This window comes from Sander vitreus, chromosome 9, assembly GCF_031162955.1.
Source record: "Sander vitreus isolate 19-12246 chromosome 9, sanVit1, whole genome shotgun sequence".
NCBI lineage: Eukaryota > Metazoa > Chordata > Actinopteri > Perciformes > Percidae > Sander > Sander vitreus.
In genome coordinates this window covers 9,407,237-9,427,591 of record NC_135863.1, presented here as the reverse complement: position 1 = coordinate 9,427,591, position 20,355 = coordinate 9,407,237, and the positions used below count along the sequence as shown (strand labels likewise).

Here is a 20,355-nt window from a genome sequence, read left to right as displayed (position 1 = left end):
GTTGATTGACAGAAAATGAACTGGCAAGTACGCTGTTTTGCACAAGCATTGTGAAGGTGTTACTTTGGGTAATTGTGATGAGCATTTCATTTTTACAAACCAAACAAATTAATTTATTAATGGAGAAAATAAGCAGCAGATTAATCCATAATGCAAATAATCATTAGTTTCAGTCCTGCACAAAATAGTTGTAAATTAGCTCCACCTCAACCAACTACAGTAAATAAAATCAATAAAATCCTGCTTTTACATTAATGCATGAGTAACAATAATCCAATGATATCAAAAACAATAGTACAACAGTCACAGAGGCCATTTCTTTGCATTGATTACATTTTCCTGATGACTTATACTTTTACTTAAGTAACATTTTCAATGCAGGACTTTTACTTGCAATGAAGTTCTTACATTGTGGTATCAGAAGGAAAGTGTTTTTATGTGGGTTTCCCTTCATAAATGTAATCTTTAGACAGCTGTAAAGTCAGATTCAATGAGAAACCTGTTAACACTCAATTTTGAGTCATCAGAATTGAGTCAACATCACCATATTGGGGTCTGTGGTCACTCAAATCAAACTGGTGCAGATGTTTTAATTAATCTTACATAGAGAAAAGTTGACCGATATGATTTAGGTTCACCTAGTTCAATCCTTGGATCAGCGCCACAATTGCTGCCAGGTCAATGAAAACATTCAGCTTTATTCACAGTAGAAAGCTGAGGCAGAGATTGGATCGCATTTGCAATACATTTATTAGTTTTCACTTTTACAACAAATAGAAAATGGAGACATTATGTAATCCACAGGAGGAAAATAAGGGATACAGGGCACAATCTCCAGCTCCAAATCCAATATGTTTTCTACTCCAGATAGTGTATTGGACATTTGGCCCAGTTTAATATTCAACTCTATTTTATACAATATATGTATTAGGAGGTCCGTGCTCCGTCTGTCTTTCAGCGAAGGGGTCCTTGGTCTAAAAATCGTTGAAGACCCCTGCCCTATATAAAGCAGAGTAGTTACAGATTCATACACTAGGTGGCAGCATGGCATGTGTAGTGCAGACTTTGAACCCCTAACATCTTCCTATCCTGATTGGACAGATTAGAAGAGTGAACAGGCAAAATGCTGCAGCCACACCCATGCCCCCGGTTACCATCGCCATGACGTCACGATAAAACCAAACACAGTCTGGGCAGCAGACACCTGTGCTGTTAGAGAGAAGAAAAGAAAATACGAGTAGCTTTTGTTAAACTGTGGAAAAAAGCAGCAACGTTATGGTTGTTGAGAAGTGAAAGGTCAACTGTGTGCAATGTGTGTAAGAAAAAAATCCTCCATTTAGTGAATTCATTTCGGAAAATAAAACATACACATAGTCATAAGTTGAAGGATAAGGCTGGTGTTATTTTATATCTTACTGGCAGCAAATTGCATTAAAATACACAAGCCAATCATAACTCCTAATACCACACTTCCATTGAAGTCCATTAGTTCCTATTGAAGATGTAAATATTAAACAAGTCACACATATATTGTTAAATAATTTAAGTCTAAGTAATTACCTATAACAGCTGGGCACTATGTTTTAGCAAGCAGGAGTAAATAGTGCATTTTGTTCGGGACTATTTTCAACAGTGGATTATTACAAATTTGGTGCTCTAGTGAGTGTTTCAAGCAGCTGGGCGGTGTACGTGGAATTGAAAATAAACTACAGTGCCCATGTTCATCGTAATGTAGGGAACATGTTACCCAGCATTCACCTCATCCTGCCAGGGAGAAAAGTTTTGTGGTTTATCTGTCTGTGGGGAATGCCTACGCTTTTTCTGACAGCTTTCTCCAAACTTTTATTTTAAACAGAGTGTCAGTGAAAGGACTGCTTCAGACAGCAGGGTGTCAGTCACATTGAGAGACTCACCTGCATGGTCGTATGCTCTGGATGAGGACGATCCCCACACCATTAGCAAACTTGTCGGTGAGGCTCATCAATCCATAAACAAAGGCTCCACTTTGCTGCCAAAAAAGACAGAGATCAAAGATATAGTCGCTGCAGCAAAGCACAAAGGAATAAAATCCATCTAAAAAACCCACACAGTTCTTCACAGCATTCTTCTTTGTGAATAAGATACACAATAGACTGTGAGCATTTATCTGGCATTTTCATTCTTTTTTTTTTTTCAGACAGTGTGAGATGTGACAGCAGTAAATGTAATGTGCTGTGATAACCCTCCCATTTAATGACAGCTTTGTCTTGAACATTAACCACAAAGTGCAACTAACATACTTACTTTTAAGTATCATGCGATTTTTTGTATTTATTCCCTGATGTATTTAAGCTTTTTCAAAGACGATTTTTGGCACACTAGTAAACTACTGTGTTGTAACTGTCAACCCAGCCATGGGACTCAACTGTTGCCCAAATTCTCCTAATTTAAAAGATAGGGCTAGCATTATTCTATATTTTATTAAAATTATTCAATATTATTTTCAACAAATCCCATTAAAAGACCAACACCAACCAAGTCTGTCGATCAGTACTTTTTTGTCTTCCCATCCTTGTCCGTGGCAGTCACAAGCCCATTCGTTCCTACTGAAAATGTAAATCTTTAACAACAGGGTCACAAATATATAGTTTAAAGGCCCGTTTCTCAAGCAGAAGTCAATTTTGCATGTTGTGGACTATTTTCAGCTGCGGATAAAATACACATTTGGTGCTCTAGTGTGTATGTGGGATTGACTCCTAATAAACTGCAGTGCCTGTGTTCATCGTAATGAAGGAACATGTTACTCAGTGCAACAGTGTGAATAGGATATGACCAATTCATTATTCTAATTAGCTTTTTAATGAGATTTGTTGATAACAAGGAAAATATAGCATATGGCCAGCCTTATCCTCTTTAATTCCTTTATGCAACATCTCTCCTACAAGCTATAAACTGTTGTAGGTTAGTTCCTCTCCACCTACCGTCTGCTCCCCGATGAGTTTGGCCGTCATGGACAGAGACATGACTAGGATTGTAGCCGAACCGGCTCCCAGCAGCATGGCTGCTACATAGATCCTCTCAGCTCCCATGCTCTTGTCCACTAACACCCAGGTGGCGAAGCCCAGCACCAACAACAGGCCGACCAAATAGGTAATCTGACAACGAATAAATACATTTCATTTCAATATAACTTTTCTTTCTAATCACTAATTTATTAATCATGCAACATATATGAAATGTATGCATCTTGTTAGGGAGAGACTCACACTGATTCCTATGAGCTTGCTGACTGGTTTCATGGCCAGAGAGCAAACAAAACCACTGACATACATCACCAGAGGTATGATGGCAATGAAGTTCTCAGGAGAGAGGAGGGAGAAAAGTATTTAAATTGCAACACAGATGTTTGACAAACCGAGGCTACATAATGAGTTACAAACTCATGTAAACTCATTACAAACTGTGTAGCCTTACCTTTGGTAACATCAGTGAGTCGGTGAGGTAAACTGAGATGTAGGTCTGAGATAAGTTGACTATTAATCTGGTGCACATGTACAAGAAAGCCACCTGGTACAAAATCAATCAAAGGAAACAAGATTCAAAGGACCAATCCAGTGTTTTTGCAAACAAATTCAGTCATTTCATACCAAAATACTTCTCAAACGCATCACTGTTTTACTTAACACAAAGTTGATTTAAATACAGTCTACAATGACCGAAACTGTGATTTAAATAAGGAAATCTGATTTTTTTTTTTAAGTTAACAAGACTAAGAATTTGACCAATCATTCAATGCTGAAGTTATTAAATATTATTTTATATTATTATAACCTGTGATAATAGCCCTGTTGTGTTTGACACACGACAGGTTGGATTGCAAAATGGTAAGCTGCGATGTTGTAAGTACCTATAATTTAACTCCAACAACAAACTATATTCAGAGTGGTTGCCATTCCCTGTGAGAAAAGGGTTGAGAAATGTTCTGAATCAGCAGAAAGTTACCCAGCACATATTCACCTGGTAGAAGGAGGGCTCCTTCAGCCAATGCTTCCACTGAAATATAGGACGAGGCAAAACTTCCTGGGAAGGGGAAGGTATGAGCAGCTGATCCTCGCACCTCGAGGCTGACACCTTCTCTTTGGTGCCGATATGGAATATCAGGGAGAATAAAGCTCCAATACCCAGCATAATGAGGGCCAGCGTCTACGGACAGAGAAAGAGAGATAAGATAGAAAATAGTGATTTTACACAACTGTATTATCTCTCTGGCGTCTCTTTTACCCTGAACAGAGGGATGTCCACCTGGCCCAAGTTATCTGTGTTGTCAGGGTCCACATTTAGCTGAGACTGGAAGTGAAAGAGCAGCCAGGCCACAGTGTATACTGTAATATTGGCCACCACAGTAAAGGCATACCTACACAAGGAAGAATATAATTGACACAATCAAACGGTAACTTGGTTGTTACAGCTTTAAAGGAATGATAACAAAAAGAAACATAGGCATTTTGTTCTTGCTTCTATATTTGAGATTTGAGCTGCTCTGGACAACATGATAAAATGACAGTTACTTCTCTTTTCACTGGGAATTTCTGCCTTATTGTTTCACTTCCACTGGCATAATAATGGCCTGTGAAATGAATCCAATGTTGTAGAAATATTGTATCGTAGAAAAGACATTCCTCAGCTCTACTCTTTTAGTTATGACAACTTTTTTAAGGATAGGAATGAGAAGAGGGTTGCACAGAGGCAATAGGAGACATGGAACAATGGAAGAACTGACACCATTGTTCATGTTTTCATATTTCCATAAAAGTATATCAGTCTAAAAACTGTAATGTAACCCTAACCCATTTAAATGAATGGGCAGACTGGCGTTTTTGCCTGAGTGTCTGATTCTGTCTTCATGCGGCCTGTTTTTGGAAAACCAGTGCACCAGTCCAGTCACACCAGGTTGGCTTCCTCTATGATTGAGAGGGAATTATGAATGGAATTATGTGACTGCTCAACAACTGTGAAATTCAGCATCAGAGATTCCTTGTAAAGGAAAAACTAAGAAATGGTGACCATTGTGTTAAACAAATCATAATACATCCATACTATGACCCATAGGGTCAGTCCCTAATTTATGAACCGACAGCAAAAAGCTAAATTTGTAATGTCTCTTTGTGTCTGTAGATACTAATTTTACTGTTAAAGTCAGTGGAAAATCAGTATTAAATTCATCTGTATTTTCCCTATAAAGTTATCATAATCCGGTGATCATTGCAAGGCAAACAACGTTAAAGGAATAGTAGACATTTTGGAAATAGTCTTACCATAGAAATGAAAAATCCATTTTATCTCTATGAGTCTAACTCATGGGGTCTATCTATATTTGCTTTCTGGCCGAGAGATAGACTACATCATTAAAAGATACCACTTGTTACTTCAGCCAGTTAGCTTAGCTAGTTCAGCTTGAAGACTGGAGTGGAAACAGCTCACCTGGCTCTGTCCAAAGGCAACATAATCCACCTTCCAGCACCTCTAAACCCTTGTTTGTTTAATTCAGACAAAATCCGAAGTGTAACAAATACAATTCGCTATTTCAATTGGGATGGTAAGACATCTGTACGCCCAACACTTATATTGTCCCTTCCTGTCATTTAGAATTTCCATTTATAATCAAAGACTAATCACTAATGCTTTTACAAAGTTGAACAAACAAACCCCATGTGTGTATGATATGTGCACACTTCATAAATCTAATCTGCTAGCTGAGCGAGATGTTAGCTAAAGGGATGTCAGTCCACGCTGGTTGCCTGACAAGTGAAGTCAAATGCATTTCGAAAAATCTTAAACTTAAACTTTTCCTTTCAAGCTAAATTTCAATCAGAGCAAATGTGTTTCCATGTCAACATGAAAGAGCTTACCTTTCCTTTAAAATACAAAATGACAGTTTTGTACATTTTAAAACGCGAGTAACTAAGATGAGACCGTGATGACGTCATCTGACCTGTACGCAGTGAGCTCCACCTTGGCGCTCTCGCTGGACACGAGCTCTGGGATCAGGGACAGGTGTGAGATCTGAGTGGCTGCCCAGCCGAGCTGGAAGACGATGATAAAGGGGGAGAAGTAAAGAATCCGAGCCCACTGAGGAGTGTTGTCGTTACAGGCCAGGCAGGGGTTGAAAATGAAGAGGAAAGATACAACAACACAAATAGTTCCTAGAAAGTAAAGAGGGAACAAAATAAACAGGCCTATTATAATAATTATTATTATTTTTATTATTATGGTGTCACTAAAACATTTCTTTGGCTGTGGGACATATAACATCAGTGGTCGAAAGCAGTGGTGGAATGTAAAGAAGTACATTTACTCAAGTACTGTACTTAAGTACAAATTTGAGGTAATTGTACTTTGAGTTTTTTCTTTTCATGCCACTTTCTACTTCTACTCCACTATATTTCAGAGAGAAATGTTGTACTTTTAACTCCACTACATTAATCTGACAGCTTTAGTTACTAGTGACTTTACAAATTAAGATATTTGCACATTAAACAGTTTATAAAAAACAAGTGCTGCTGAGATGATTAGACGATTAAACACTAAGTTTAAAAATCCTGACATTTTAGAAACTGGAAACGATCAATCGTGTCTAACTGTGTGTCAATCACTGCTCATGCACATGCATTAATTCTCCCTTGTTGGGGGAGGGGCTTAGGAGAACGTTTTGGGCTTTATCAGAAAGCAGGAGGGACTGAGAAGTTGTTGATGTTCAATTTCTTTTGGCTAAATCCTGGATCTTCCCAATCCTACCTACAGCACCTTTAAGTAACATTTTCAATGCAGGACTTTTGTCAATCAATCAGACTTTATTTATATAGCATTTGTCATACATAAAAATATAGCACAAAGTGCTTCATACAACCCCCCCCACACACACACACAGATATACACATATAACACAATTTCCCCCCCCCCACCTCCCAACCCCATTCACCCCCCTACCCAACCACCCCTAAATTGACAGAAATGTCATTCAAAACAGGAACAAGCCGAACTAAACTGAACCAGTATTTTTACAGTGTGGAATTAGTACTTTTACTTAAGTATAGGCTCTGAATACTTCTTCCACCGCTGGTCGAAAGTAACTAAGCACTTTTACTTAAATAGGCTACAATTTTGTTTTATAGGCTAGGCTACTTTTCTTAAGTATTTCCATTTTATGCTATACTCCACTACATTTAAGGACAATTAACTGTAATACATTTTAGACAGGTACTTATATTATCAACTAATAATATTTGAATTGTTAAAGGTTAAACTAAAAGTAGGCTGTGTAAAAATTAGCTCCATTTCAACCAGCTACAAGCCTACATTAAATGCTGCTTACACATTCATGTTGCAGCAACAATGATAATAATCCAATAATACTCAAGGGGCCATTCTGAATTAGCAGCGGTGGAATGTAACTACTACATTTACTCAAGTATGGTACCTTAGTACAATTTGGCTGTACTTGTACTTTACTTAAGTTTTCATTGTATGCAACTTTGTACTTCTTCCACCTCACTATTTAAAAGGCATATATTCCACGTTTTACTCTACTACATTTAGGCCTAGTTGATAGCTTTAATTACTTTGAAGATTTAGTTTGTTACAAAATATAAATCAACTAATAAATTATGATATAGGCTTTAGGCCATTTCTGCATGAGTACTTACTTTTGGTACTTTAAGCGCATTTTAATGCTAATAGCCTACTTTTGTAGTTTTACTTGAGTAAAGTTTTGAATGCAGGACTTTAACTTGTAGCAGAGTAGGCCTATTTTGCTTTAGTAAAAGATCGGAATACTTCTTTCATCACTGTTTATAGGCCTACTTTAAGTGCATTTAGCTGGAAATAGTCTACTTGTACTTAAGTCAAATTCGTTTCTCATACTTACCCAATAGGTGCCAGGATTTTCTCTTGCCGTAAATGCACGCTATTCTGTCAGATCCATATCCAACCAGAGGCGTGCAGACCCCGTCCGCTATCTGACCAATCAGCAGCAGCACACCTGCATAGGTGCTCTGGAAGCCTAGCACGGAGTGGAGGTAGACCAGCAGATAGGTGAACCACATAGAGGCGCACAGGTCGTTTAGAAAATGTCCTGCTGCGTAACATAACCGCCTGCAGACTGCTAAAGAGCGTTCAGCACGTACAAACTTCTCCATGATTGATTTGAGTCCTGTGATAAAACTTCCTTTATTCACAAGTAGAGCTCTGTCGAGGTCATATTTACAAATACATAATGCAATTTGTTACACTAACAGACGAGCAAAAACACAGTTCAACCTTGGTCTGAGGATCTCAAAAAATATCCTTAATTATAAAGCACATAATAAACTTAGTGTAATGGATTATGCCAAGCTGTGTCCCCAAGCTGGTCAGCTGAACCGGTTTAGCTTTCAGCGGAATAAATTAATGCTCCAACAAAAGCTTCTTTTTTTTTTTTTAGCTATCAGCAGCACTTAACTCACACCAACAACTTCACGCGTAAAAAAAAAAGCGCGCTGGTGCAACATGTCATCCTCGGAGCATCTGGAGATCGGTTTTGTCTTTAAAGTTATTATGCAGCTCCGCAATGTACACGGCTCCGGTGTAGTCTATATTAGATGAATAACCAAGCCGTGATTATGAGTGGCTTTAAAAACTCGTGAGTTACAATACCCTTATCAAATACAGTTTGTTCCTGACGTGACATTAATTCGGAATTTTAGCACCTCAACTGGCCTCGGATGTCAAGTAGCCCATTTGTTTTCAATCCATCAGTACGGATTTACACATTTGCAATATTGCCCTTCTGTAAGACACACGTGTCGGGGTCATGGTCATGATTCTCATCACACAGTGGTGACATTACTGGTCAGTCATTGTTGTGCAATCTTAAAATCAAAAGTTAAACTTGTATGAATCATAACAATGAGGTTCAAGTGTTTTTAAAGGGGCACCTCCACTGATTTTATACATGAAGATCAGCTATTCAGCTCTGTGGGGAGCGCTCTAAAGTCTGAGAAACATAACCCTGATGATGCCATAGTCTCTCTTTCTGGGCTTGACAGAAAGCCTGCGTTACAAACAGGGCATGTGGGGTTTTACGGAGGGAGGGAAGGGGGGTGGGCGGTGTTTAGAATGAAGGAAATATTTAATAAAAAATAAAAACATTCAGTTGCATTGTGGGAAATGTAGGATCCAGTGTCTTTGGAATTTGACCCATGCTAGTCAAGTTATCTTGGCTCCTGCTGCTTCGATTTTCCACCTTTAAAAAAAAAATAAAAATCTGCCTCGTGAGTCCCCCAACTTTATGCAAGCACAATATTAAAATCGCTGGAGTATTCCTTTGTAAATTGAATAATTTAGTGTTTTAGACTGCGAGTCAGACAATAAACAGGATATTTGATGATGTGGGGCCTAGGATAAAATAATGTGGGTTTTCTGACGGTTTATAGTCCAAATGATTATTCGATTAATCGAGAAAATAGGCAGCAGATTAATCGATAATGAAAATAATCATTAGTTTCAGTCCTACGCGACACTACAGTTATGAGCAGGCAGCAGCAATGAACTCAAAAAAAGGGCAATTGTTTCTCCCCCCCCCCTTGACTTTTAAGAAGGTTCCTTTGTTTTCAGGCTCAGAAACAGCAGCCCATTAACTTCAGACATGAAGTACCTCATGAACAAGTAAACCTCATTGCGCTGCATGTCTGTCTGTTACCTCCTGACAAAATGAAACAATGGTTCACACAGATTTGGGTTGTCTATTAGACCTCTTACACACATGCACAAACACCAGTCCTGATCGCCCTCCAAACCAAACACCATTGTACAGATGTGTCGATTGTGACAGCAGAGGATGAAGGGATGTATGCTGTTTGTGAGAGCAAGTGACTGACACACACACACACACACACACACACACACACACACACACAAAATGCCATTGCGGGACACTCATTTGAGCTTTAAACATTTTACTTAGAAAGGCACAAACTATGATTTCCTGGTAAATTATTTTGATGTAAGAAATAAAAATCGAAAGACATATCTTTTTTTTTTTCTTCCATGTAAATCGACAACATTTTTCAGCCTTAACTCAGATATAAGCGTTGTGAAGGACTCTTCCTAGATCAGTCTTTATTAAGTTGTTTTCTTAATTGTTAATTTCAAACCTAAAGTTTTCCACTGTAATTGTTTTTTTTCCCAAAAGTGCAATAATAATAAGAGAGCTTAATATCTGTTTCTCTCAATCTTCCACAGTACCTGAGCCCAGTGACTGTGCTACAAAGTCCACGTTGACAGAGAAAAAGAAAGCCAGAGTGAGGAAAAGAATTGAACTCCAGAAACACTACAACATAAAAATAAGTTTTCAATGCAGGGATTTGATTTTGAAAACTGAGGATTCAATTACAAAAAAACAAACATTAAAATCCTCCAAATTCTGTTTTGTAGATGAAATGCTGCGTCGCTCAGATTTAACGTTAGCATAGTTCACCGTTTCCTCTTTACCTTGATCCCAAAACACACCAAAGGAAGAAAAGAAAAACAAACAAAAAACATTTTCCTAAAAGGAGCAGATTTCTTTCACTTGAACCACTCAACTGGTTCCCCCTGATCAACAGCTGACTGTTGGAACAACACGCGTTCTTATGGAATCTAGAATACAGAACTGTTTCAAACAGTTTCTTTTTTCATATTCACACCACGGTATTCGAGTGTTACATGTTGTGTCATTGTTACAGCTTTTTTTTTTAATATACTTTTTCTCAAGCCCCTCCCCCGTTGTAATGCAGGTACGTTTGTTTTTCGTTGATAAAGGAATCAAGAGTCTGTTGTGGAGTCAGTGGGACTGCAACATTCCTTTAACTCGCCAGTAGCCGGGGAGCACTGAGAACGTGAAAGCGAGCGCAAGGAGGTGGGGGGAGAGGGGTACAGTGACAGTGGGAATAAGGTGAGAGGGATAAAGAGGTGAGGGGGAAGCTGGAAAGAGATAAGGGACAGGGAGTCCGTGTAGTTGCTTCCATTTAAAACTTGACAGTGACCACAATGTTTCAAGTTCTCTCCGTTCTCTTCTTTCACTTGTGCCTCTGGAGGGCTTTCCTCTTTCTCCTTTTGAAGAAACAACAGCACCTGCAGGAAAACAAAGGAAAAAATAATTTCGAGACATATCTACAGAAATTAGATATTGGTACATCAACAGCACTCAACACACTGCTCGTTAGTGTTGGGTTTCAACGCTGGTTCAATTTTGGATCCGGTTTCCAGATTCACTTAACTTCACTTCTTTTTTTTTTTTAGCAAAGAGCGATGTAGAAAACGTTCAGTGTGTTTACATGCACTTACATGCACATTGACGGCTTTCTCCAAATTACTTAAATGTCATATAAACAAGAAAGTTTCCGTAGTTGAGGTAGCGGATTACAGAAAACAGATTTCTCCTGGGGCCCGTGTAGTTTTCTAATATGCTTTTTACAAGTAATGCATGTGCCTGACAAAGACTAGAGAGAGACAATAGAGATGCATTCTCATATTTTAAATAATTCCATCCAAAGCTAGACTAAGACGAAAACCAACACAAAGTAGCCTCTCGCAGTCTAAATAGGTTGGTTTCCAATGCTGAAGCGCTGTTTTTATTTAGATCAGGAAGCAACGTAGCACTGTTTTCTATCACTATTAGAGATAAAATCAGCAAGTAATACTTCCAAGATAAGGTCAGGGAGAATAGTTTACTCATCTGCTGCATGTATACGCATATTTACAGTAACCAATGCATTGCAAAGGTATTCTAAGATTACCTGCGTAACCTGGTTTCTTGAATGTATGTCAATGTACTGGTCACACGTTTCACTTTCACTGGTTGAAATCATCCAAATTGTACTCGCAAATAACAATAGCTGAACTTAAAGAGATTCAGTAAGGAATGCAAAAAGGGTTCAGATTTGTTTCCAATTTCACACTGGATTTGAACTCATTTAAATGCTATTAAACCCAGACCCAACAACGGCTAGCAGGACTGTCTTCTAAGCATGTGGACAGCGGGTTCGTACTTGGTTTCGTCGGCCACTTCAACCTCGGTGGGAGCGGTGATGGGAGCGTTGGAGTGTCCGGCTGTGGGATCATCGGTGTTTAGCTCGCCATTCGTTGAGCTCATCACCTGCACGAGTACAAAAGGACACCAGACTGCTCACACACACATACACTTCGAGCCGCCGACTGCAGGGTGGAAATGAACATTCACATAAAAATATGTACTCTTGAATATCCCAAATGATCTGCCCTCTCTCAGATAAGGAGAGCAGTTCAGCACGTAACCTGGAATGCCCCGACTAACGCCGGGTTCACACAAAAGCACAGCAAACGGCCGCAAACTGCTGCCCGCTTCCTTTCGCACCCATGTTAACCAATTGGGACGTTCACATAGGACGCGACGTGCCGCGAGCTCCACAGGCGGCTTGCGTTCTGCAGCGATAGTTTTGGCGTCTGGTCTATTTTTCCACGTACCGCGAGCGTATCTGGCATGAAATCACACTGATAAATTATTTAATATATACGCTACATAAAAGACAGTATACATATAAATGATCTGATTCTGATAAATGAGAGAAAATGAATCCTTTTGATTTTGCTGCCACTGTCCCTGCTGTTCTCCAGACGTTTTAGTTCCCCCGGTTTGACATGACATTTTAAAGTCTGCTCATCCACTAGGCTACATTTTTTAGAAATAGCCTGGTATCACTGCTGTTCGGGATTGTGTTTTTTTTTTACTTAAACCACATATTTGTCAATTGTGTCTAAACAGAGAGTTACATCGATAAGCAGACACACACGAGCACACACACGAGCACGCACGCACACACACACGAGCACACACACGAGCACGCACGCACGCACACACGAGCACGCACGCACGCACACACACACAAATTAGCTCTACGTGTGTTCAGAACAGTGTTGAAGTGAAAGTGTTGCCCGGCGCGGAGAAATTGAAATAGCTAGTTCTTGCCTGAGAACTGACAGATCGCAGTGTGAACCTGGCGTAAAGCAACTTCACAGAAGTTTAGAGTATAGGTTCACATTTTTGTGTTTGTCTTAACACGAAAGTCAGGTGCCCACATGGACATTTAAACAGGTTTTGCTTGCTGTAATCAGTCTTCCTTTTCATACTGCCCATTAAAGGGGTCCTTTTCTAATGTTTATAAGATGGTGGATAAAATCCAGAGTCCTCGATCTGTGTAAATATATACGTTCCAAGGTTCAATTAAAGCTAAAATGAAGTTCCAGTAGCTTGAGTTAGACACATCAAGTGCATATCTTTCAGTTAGACTATTTTTAGTACAACATTCCCTCTGTGTTGCTATCCCTCCACTGCAGCTCAGCACAGAAACACTGTCTGTGGTAACAAAGAGGGGATTCAATACTGAAAAGACCAACTTGATCTAACAAACTGCTAAAGTGTCACATCAGCTTTAGATAAACTTTGGAATACATTTTTCCAGAGCGAAGACTGTAAATCTTGTCTCGCATCTCTTCCATTGGAAGCGCATTAGAACAGGAGGAATTATAACAAGCAAAACAAACCCTGTGTCAATGGTCAAATGTGCATAATGGCATGTGAATACTGTTAAGACTTGAGAAATGTGAGCATATCCTTTAAAAGTTGCAATTCTATTAGCTAACACTAGGTGGCATATTTGTGCCACATTTACTACGGATGCCTCTGATTTCTACTGATATACAATTGGAATGCAATCCATTTTTTTAAATACTAACTGAAAAAACTAAAATCTATTGCGCTGCTATTGGCCTATCAGTTTGTGTTTTTCTAATGATTTAAGAACCTTTTAGTCGTGAGGTTTGCATGACAGTTGCTGTTTGATGTCATCTTGTTGGATGACCCTTCCTGTGGGCTTTCTATACAGCAGATGGGGCGAATAAAGCAGTGAGAGCAAATAGAGCAGGCAAAGCACTAACACACAGGAATTCAAACAGTCTGATGCAGAGAGAGAGAGAGAGAGAGAGAGAGAGAGAGAGAGAGAGAGAGAGAGAGAAGCGAAAAGAGAAGACAGAGCCTCTGACAGGCAGACAGTATGGAGTCAGTGGGAGAGGGGAATCAGACACATTCAGAACTATGGCTTCATGCATTAGCCACCAGAGCAGCAGCAGCAGCAGCAGTACCTGAACAGAGCCCCCCAGCCGCTCAGCTGTGAGGTGTGACCCCAGAGTCTCCTTATTGGTCACTGGAGTGGGCTGAGACTCACTTCCTTTGGGCTCAGGCGACTTGACGCAAAGAGCAAAAAGTGTTGAGGCAGGTGTTCGTGAAGTGGTGAGAAGGGGGGGGTTGTCAGGTGAAGGTGAGGCAATGTGGTGGGAGGGGGTTGAGGGTAGAGTTGTGTGACGGAGAAGGGACAAGGGGGAGGGGGAGTGAATGAAAACAAAAACAAAAAAATTATAGAAGACTTCTCCCAAGCAGAAGCAGGCTTGTTAAGACAAACTATGTTAATAGAAGAGTAGAGGGAAGCAAAAATTTATGCAAAGCTCAACACACTAACAAAGTCATGCAGGAGTAAAAGAAAACAGCCTTGATCACCTCAACTAGCACTGCATAGTCACTACGAACAGACAAGTATCTATGTTATTGGGTATTTGGGTAACAGCATTACTTGAACTTCAACTAGAGGCTCAAATTTTGCAGACTTAAAATGATACTTTTTCTCTTCCCACCAACAAATATAACCTACAGAGACACATAACACGTTTTCTTTTAATGCAGAAGACTGTTTTAACCAGGATGTTACAGGTTTTTACAGTCACGAGCAACGTGCATGGAACTGGAGGTGGTGCTTTGAGAGAAAAAGGTGGCAAGTTGTTGCCAAGCCAATCACGTTAAATGGAGAGCAGTGAAAAAGAGGTTAGAGTCCACTCTAATAAGTCAATCATAAAATCTAATGACCTCCCCGTCTGGCTTTACGGGAAACACTGAGTCAGACTCATCAAGTGAAACAACATGATTGGTACCATTATTTGAGTCTATCAGAAGGATTTCATAAATCATTTTCTACTTAAACTCTTGAATTATGGCCCCTCTACTAAACAAACAAAAACAAGGCTCGGATAGCATGCCAATAAAAGGAATAAAACAAAGTCAACACTTTGTCACACACTAAGCATATAGTTTGTCATTACTGGTATGAACAATGCAATATGCATTTTCAACTCATGCATGCAATGACTGGAGCTTAGAGTGGCAAGGTGTGAAGGATAAATTGAAGCCGAAAACTGTGCTTTGTTTCGCAGCTGGAGCAGGAGAGCCTGCCTCATGATTATGCATGTTGGTTCATTTACTGGTAGAGTATAAATTTTGTAAAAGTCTTGATGAAAGATGATGTCCCTGCCGAGCAGTCAGACTGTAGACAGGAACAGGAACGAAGGAGAAGTGGAACTGAAAGGCAGCCATTTTCTCCAGGAAGTTGATTACACTTGGACACAACAAGAGTAGCCAGTCAGAGGAACTTCAATGACAGGGTTGGCTGGTTGGCTGGCTGGTCAGTTGGTTGGTTGGTTTGTAGATTGGTGGGTGGGTGTGGTGTTTGTTGTGTTTTACTGCTGATGACCTCACCTGGTTTTTGGTCTGCTGTTGTGTTTTGTCTCTGCTGCTGGGCTGCAGGGGCGCGTCACTGGGGATAGGGCCTATCGGTGTGGGCTGCGGGAAACAACAAAACAATCAGTGTCAAAATGAACAATTTAAAAAGGGAACAAAGAGGAAAAACTAGTGTTGAATTTAGAGAAATGTTAAAATATTCAGCACCCATAGTGAGCAATTTTACGTAACAGGGTTTGCAGAAAGAAGTGACGAATCTAGTGACGGATTATTACAGTGACAGCAATAAAGCAACTGCGGCCGTGAAAGTCCAATCAAAAGGATTTCAGAGGGGAAGGACGAGTGGATTCGGTAAGAGCCACTCACAAGTGATTTGCCGACCCAGTCATATTCATAGTCAAAGACATAGCCATTCCTGTCGAACAGATCAGTGAAGAGCTTCCTCAAGTAGTCATAATCAGGCTTCTCAAAGAAGTCCAGCCTCCTCACATAGCGCAGGTAGGTGGCCATCTCTTCTGTAGCAAAAGAGAACATATAATGAAATTACTAATCTGGTTGAATGATGAAGAAATTAACCCTTGTGCATCCCATTAATAAAAGTTGATCTGATGTCCGTAGAAGTCAAAACTGCCATAAAGTGATATATTAATATTATTTTCCACTTTCACGGAGTTAAATCTTTTAAATCATCTTCAGTCCTGATCATCACTACCAAATGCATATTGATGCATTGCATCAAACACTGTAGTGCTCCATAATACCGCAGCAATGCCTCTATTGGAAACCAGAATAATTTATGTATTTGCTAGTGGTGTAACGGACCACAGTTGATCACTCACAGTTCGGAATGCATGTGAACCGCAGATCAATTGCAAAGTTTAACCATAATAATAGTGCGGAATACCTTTTTACGGTCGCTGTTACTTAACGTAGGCTGATAAACTCTCACTCTCACTCTCTCTCTCTCTCTCTCAAACAACCGGTACCGGAATAGCAACACGGATTTCAGTGCCACTTAAATGCCTGCACTGCTCTCTGATGCTCTGAAACAGGCGTTAGAGGCAACAGAAGCATCGCTGCATGTCACGCATGTTAACACTAACGGTACACTCTCTCCAGCAGCAGGTAACGCTGATGTTAGCCTAACGTTACCATTAGCTAGTAGCTGGATTAAACATGGTTAAAATGCTGACCGCTAGATGGTGTAAAAGTGTGTCTGTATTTCACTGTAGAGGATTCCAACACCGGGACGTACAATGGTCTGCCGCTAAAGCTAAGAGATAAAAGACAACGGCTGTTGTCGGAAAAACAACACAGACGTGAATGTTGCGTTTACTTGAAACTAGTAAACCTCATTTAAAGTTATTGTAAAATAAAATTGTTAACAGCAACTTACTCGTGAAAGAAGTTATTGTTGTTACATTTTTAATAAATCATTTAAATTGCCCCCTTTTTTGTGCTGATCCGAAAATGTATCCGATCCCTGATCCGAACCGTGAGTTTTGTGATCCATTGCACCCCTAGTATTTGCCCCATAGGGCTTACACGACAAAATGGCTCAATCTGGTGGAAAATAGTAAAAACAACAACTTCGAGGCCAGGGCTCTAGATTGAAAGTCTGATATAATAGAATGCGTAATTCTATGGTGTAATGGCCATGGGATCAAAAAATTCGATTTTAATGGGATTCAATGGGGATATTTTTATCCTTAAGGCTCTTATGGCGTTTTTCCATTACATAGTACCTGCTCGACTCGCCTCGCCTCTACTCGCCTCACTGTGCGTCCGTTTTCCATTGCAGATTTTAGTACTGTCTCAGCGTGGCTGGTCGTCATAGCGGCGCCGCAGTAAACTACCGTGACCTAACGCGACACACAGAACGTGGAAGGTGTGTTGTTGTTGCCACAGCCAGAAGACACATTTTGTTTCAAATGAAGCTAGAGGCAGCAAAAATAACCACAGCTGGCTAAACTATTTAAAAATGGCGGGTTTGTTCAGGACACCCCCCTCTGTCGCTTTCACGTCACCTTTTGGTATCGGCTCAGCTCGCTTGGAACCTCGACTGAGGTGGTACTAAAAAAAAAGTACCTGTTAGCAGGTACCAGGGACTTTTTTTCGTAATGGAAAACCAAAAAAGGCGAGTAGAGTCGAGGCGAGTCGAGCAGGTACCACGTAATGGAAAAGCGCCATTAGTGTCTGTATTATGGCTACACCGTTTATTATAGGAGCTGAGGTTGGACTTCCAAAATAAAAAAATTAAAAACTCACACCCATGACGAAATGTATGCCATATGCATCAAGACAGCAAAAATGAAAAATCCAAGGGTTAAATAACACCGTAAACAAAAGCAAAATGGTTGGTTCTACTGACCAGGGAAGCTTTCACAAAGCACTTCAATAGGTGTCGCTCGTTTGGTGTCTCCAATTTTCTGATACCTCTCCTTCAAAGTGTCCGCCTAGAAGGGAAAAATACATATTACACTCAAAATGTGAGCAAATACAAAGCTGTGGGCGGTGTAAACGAATAGGTGTATTATTCAAATGTGTTACATATTGGGCACCTGAGCTGAAGTCAGATGCAAATTCTCTGGGAAGTCATTCTGAATTCTTGAGCCATTACAGATATGGACAGCACTGAGATGCTTGTGTTGGTGAAAATCGGCTTTGTCACCCCAGTCACCAGAAACATGGAAACATCTGTTCAGTACAATCCCAGACAGTTTTTGCCACAGGCTATGGCACGGACCCAAAAAGGGACCTGTAGCATTATGACGTTTAAACCGACTATGTAAACATCGGTACTTGTCACAACAATAAAAATGTTGTTCATATCAGGGGGTTGTGTAGTCAGTTCATGTCCATGATGTGGGAACTCTCCTTGGGGGACACATGATGGATAAGTCTTGTATGCCATGATATTATGGTATACTTGCGTAACACAGTGTCAATCTATAGACATTAAAATGCACACTTCATACCAGCATCCAAAATGGTTGCACTTCACCCACTGGCCTGTACATTTTCAACTATGCATGATAGATTCTCACACTCAATCTACCACTGTCAACTACCAACCTGGATTCATCAGACTAGAAAAACTTCTTCCACTAATCAGCAGTCTAGTTATGATAATCCTTCACCCACTGCTTTAAACAACAATGACCCTGCAGGATTGTATACCATTATACTCCATCTGGTCACTTCACTCCTTCATTGTATTTTGATGCTAACTGTCATGTTGTGTTGGTGAGAACCTGTTTTGGCCCGAGCCAGCCAGACATCCCCCACATTCATACATCTATCACATTCATCTACAATGAGCTTCCTCCCACATAGCAAATGTTCAAATGAAGTGTTGGGTCTTCCAGTCTTTTCTATGTACACCTTTGATTTTGACGCCTGTAAAAAGCCCAGAAACTGCAGCTATAACCTGCCGTCCAGGAACATGTCAGCACACCAGTGTTTCTTAGTGCTTTAAGCTCTTTCTCAGTAAACTGTTCAAATGCAAAGCAAGTGTGGAGGTGGATGTGGTTGTGTTGCATGTGACTGTTTATGTAGCAACACAAATGCAAATGCAGGGAATAGCTCACATTTACAGGGGCAGAGTCTTTTCTAGTCACAGACTGTTAGATTTGATTGTGAGCACTTAACTTGAAAACTTGAACATGATAACAAAAACGTAAGTGGTGTGTGGCCCAAATGCAAACAGCAATTTATGACAAATTACTTTATAAAAAGGAAGACAATATTAGCAATTGTTTAGGATGTCAGAGCAGATACTTTACTGTAGATTTGTACTAAAACCAAGTTTTAAAGAATTTAAAGTAGTCTGTGGGCTTGGGTGACCAGCTGTACACTTTGGGGGAATAATGAGATAAAAATAAAATAAAATATATATATATATATATATATATATATACATACATACACACACACACACACACACACACATACATACGCTGCAAATACATGGAACACGAAAATCTACCTTATGTTGGGTGGTTAACCAACAATAATCACTATATAAGCAAAATAAAAAAGGGAATATAATATATTTTTAAGTGACCACAGAAAAACAAAAAACGTCAAAAGGTTTCCTGATAGAGAAAATAACAAGACTTTGCACAGGGAACACCACTTTGCTTCAAGTTGCCTCCGCCATGTCATTTATACGCAAGTGCCTCAACATTGTGCTTTCCAACACAGATTATATCAAGTTTGTATTAAACAACATAAATTAAAACAATCATGGAGGTCTCAATAGTTTCTGTGTCTGAGTGACAATACAGATCAGTGGGGAGACCTTGGAATGTCACCAGTGTGAGAGGATGACATCATAAACACCAGGCTCTCTGTCCCTAAATCATGTGGATGGGTGTGAAAGATATACTGTACTGACGAGTCCAGCAGGAAAAAGTACATCTCTATACCAAGCATTAGGAGGATTACAGGAGTCTGACGTTAAGGTATGTGCCAACATATGGATGGTGTCAAACAATACGCTACAGTACCTTTAGGCCCTGCCAGGGAAGGCTACCTCGGAGGAAGTACATGAACATGTGACCCAGCGCCTCCAAATCATCTCTTCTGCTTTGCTCTGGAAGAGACAGAACAAGACAAAAATTAGGTTACTTGTGAGAAAGAAATTCATTTCATAACCAGCTGGCAAGGTGAACAGGCAACTGATCAGTAGGAAATACAGCATAATTATGCAGGAGTTCAAATTAACAATGTACAGTGTAAAAGGCCATGATTAAGCC

The 20,355-nt window shown here is 39.9% G+C and overlaps 2 protein-coding genes across 5 annotated transcripts in view; both read right to left on the bottom strand.

Annotated features, from left to right (window-relative positions):
- Nucleotides 1-738: 738 nt before the first annotated feature.
- mfsd12b (major facilitator superfamily domain containing 12b) lies at nt 739-9,858 on the bottom strand. The gene is made up of 9 exons (XM_078258616.1): nt 7,904-9,858; nt 5,972-6,182; nt 4,261-4,393; nt 3,997-4,182; nt 3,454-3,546; nt 3,246-3,338; nt 2,961-3,134; nt 1,914-2,008; nt 739-1,209 (listed from the first exon to the last, which is right to left on the bottom strand). The coding sequence occupies exons 1-9, from the start codon at nt 8,172-8,174 to the stop codon at nt 1,074-1,076; spliced, it is 1,392 nt and encodes a 463-aa protein (XP_078114742.1). The 5' UTR covers nt 8,175-9,858; the 3' UTR covers nt 739-1,073.
- Nucleotides 9,859-9,954: 96 nt separating this feature from the next.
- csnk1g2b (casein kinase 1, gamma 2b) overlaps nt 9,955-20,355 on the bottom strand; it is a 46,335-nt gene continuing 35,934 nt past the window's right edge. For 2 of the 4 annotated variants that reach the window (XM_078258617.1, XM_078258618.1), the window contains exons 6-11: nt 20,107-20,192; nt 17,967-18,051; nt 15,962-16,110; nt 15,614-15,697; nt 12,045-12,151; nt 9,955-11,127 (exon numbers count right to left, since the gene is read on the bottom strand). In XM_078258617.1, coding sequence (XP_078114743.1) covers nt 11,073-11,127; nt 12,045-12,151; nt 15,614-15,697; nt 15,962-16,110; nt 17,967-18,051; nt 20,107-20,192 — 566 coding nt within the window. In that variant the 3' untranslated portion in view covers nt 9,955-11,072. Of the gene's footprint in view, nt 11,128-12,044; nt 12,152-14,172; nt 14,275-15,613; nt 15,698-15,961; nt 16,111-17,966; nt 18,052-20,106; nt 20,193-20,355 lie in introns of all 4 variants that reach the window. The other 2 variants (XM_078258620.1, XM_078258619.1) reach the window with 2 other exon arrangements.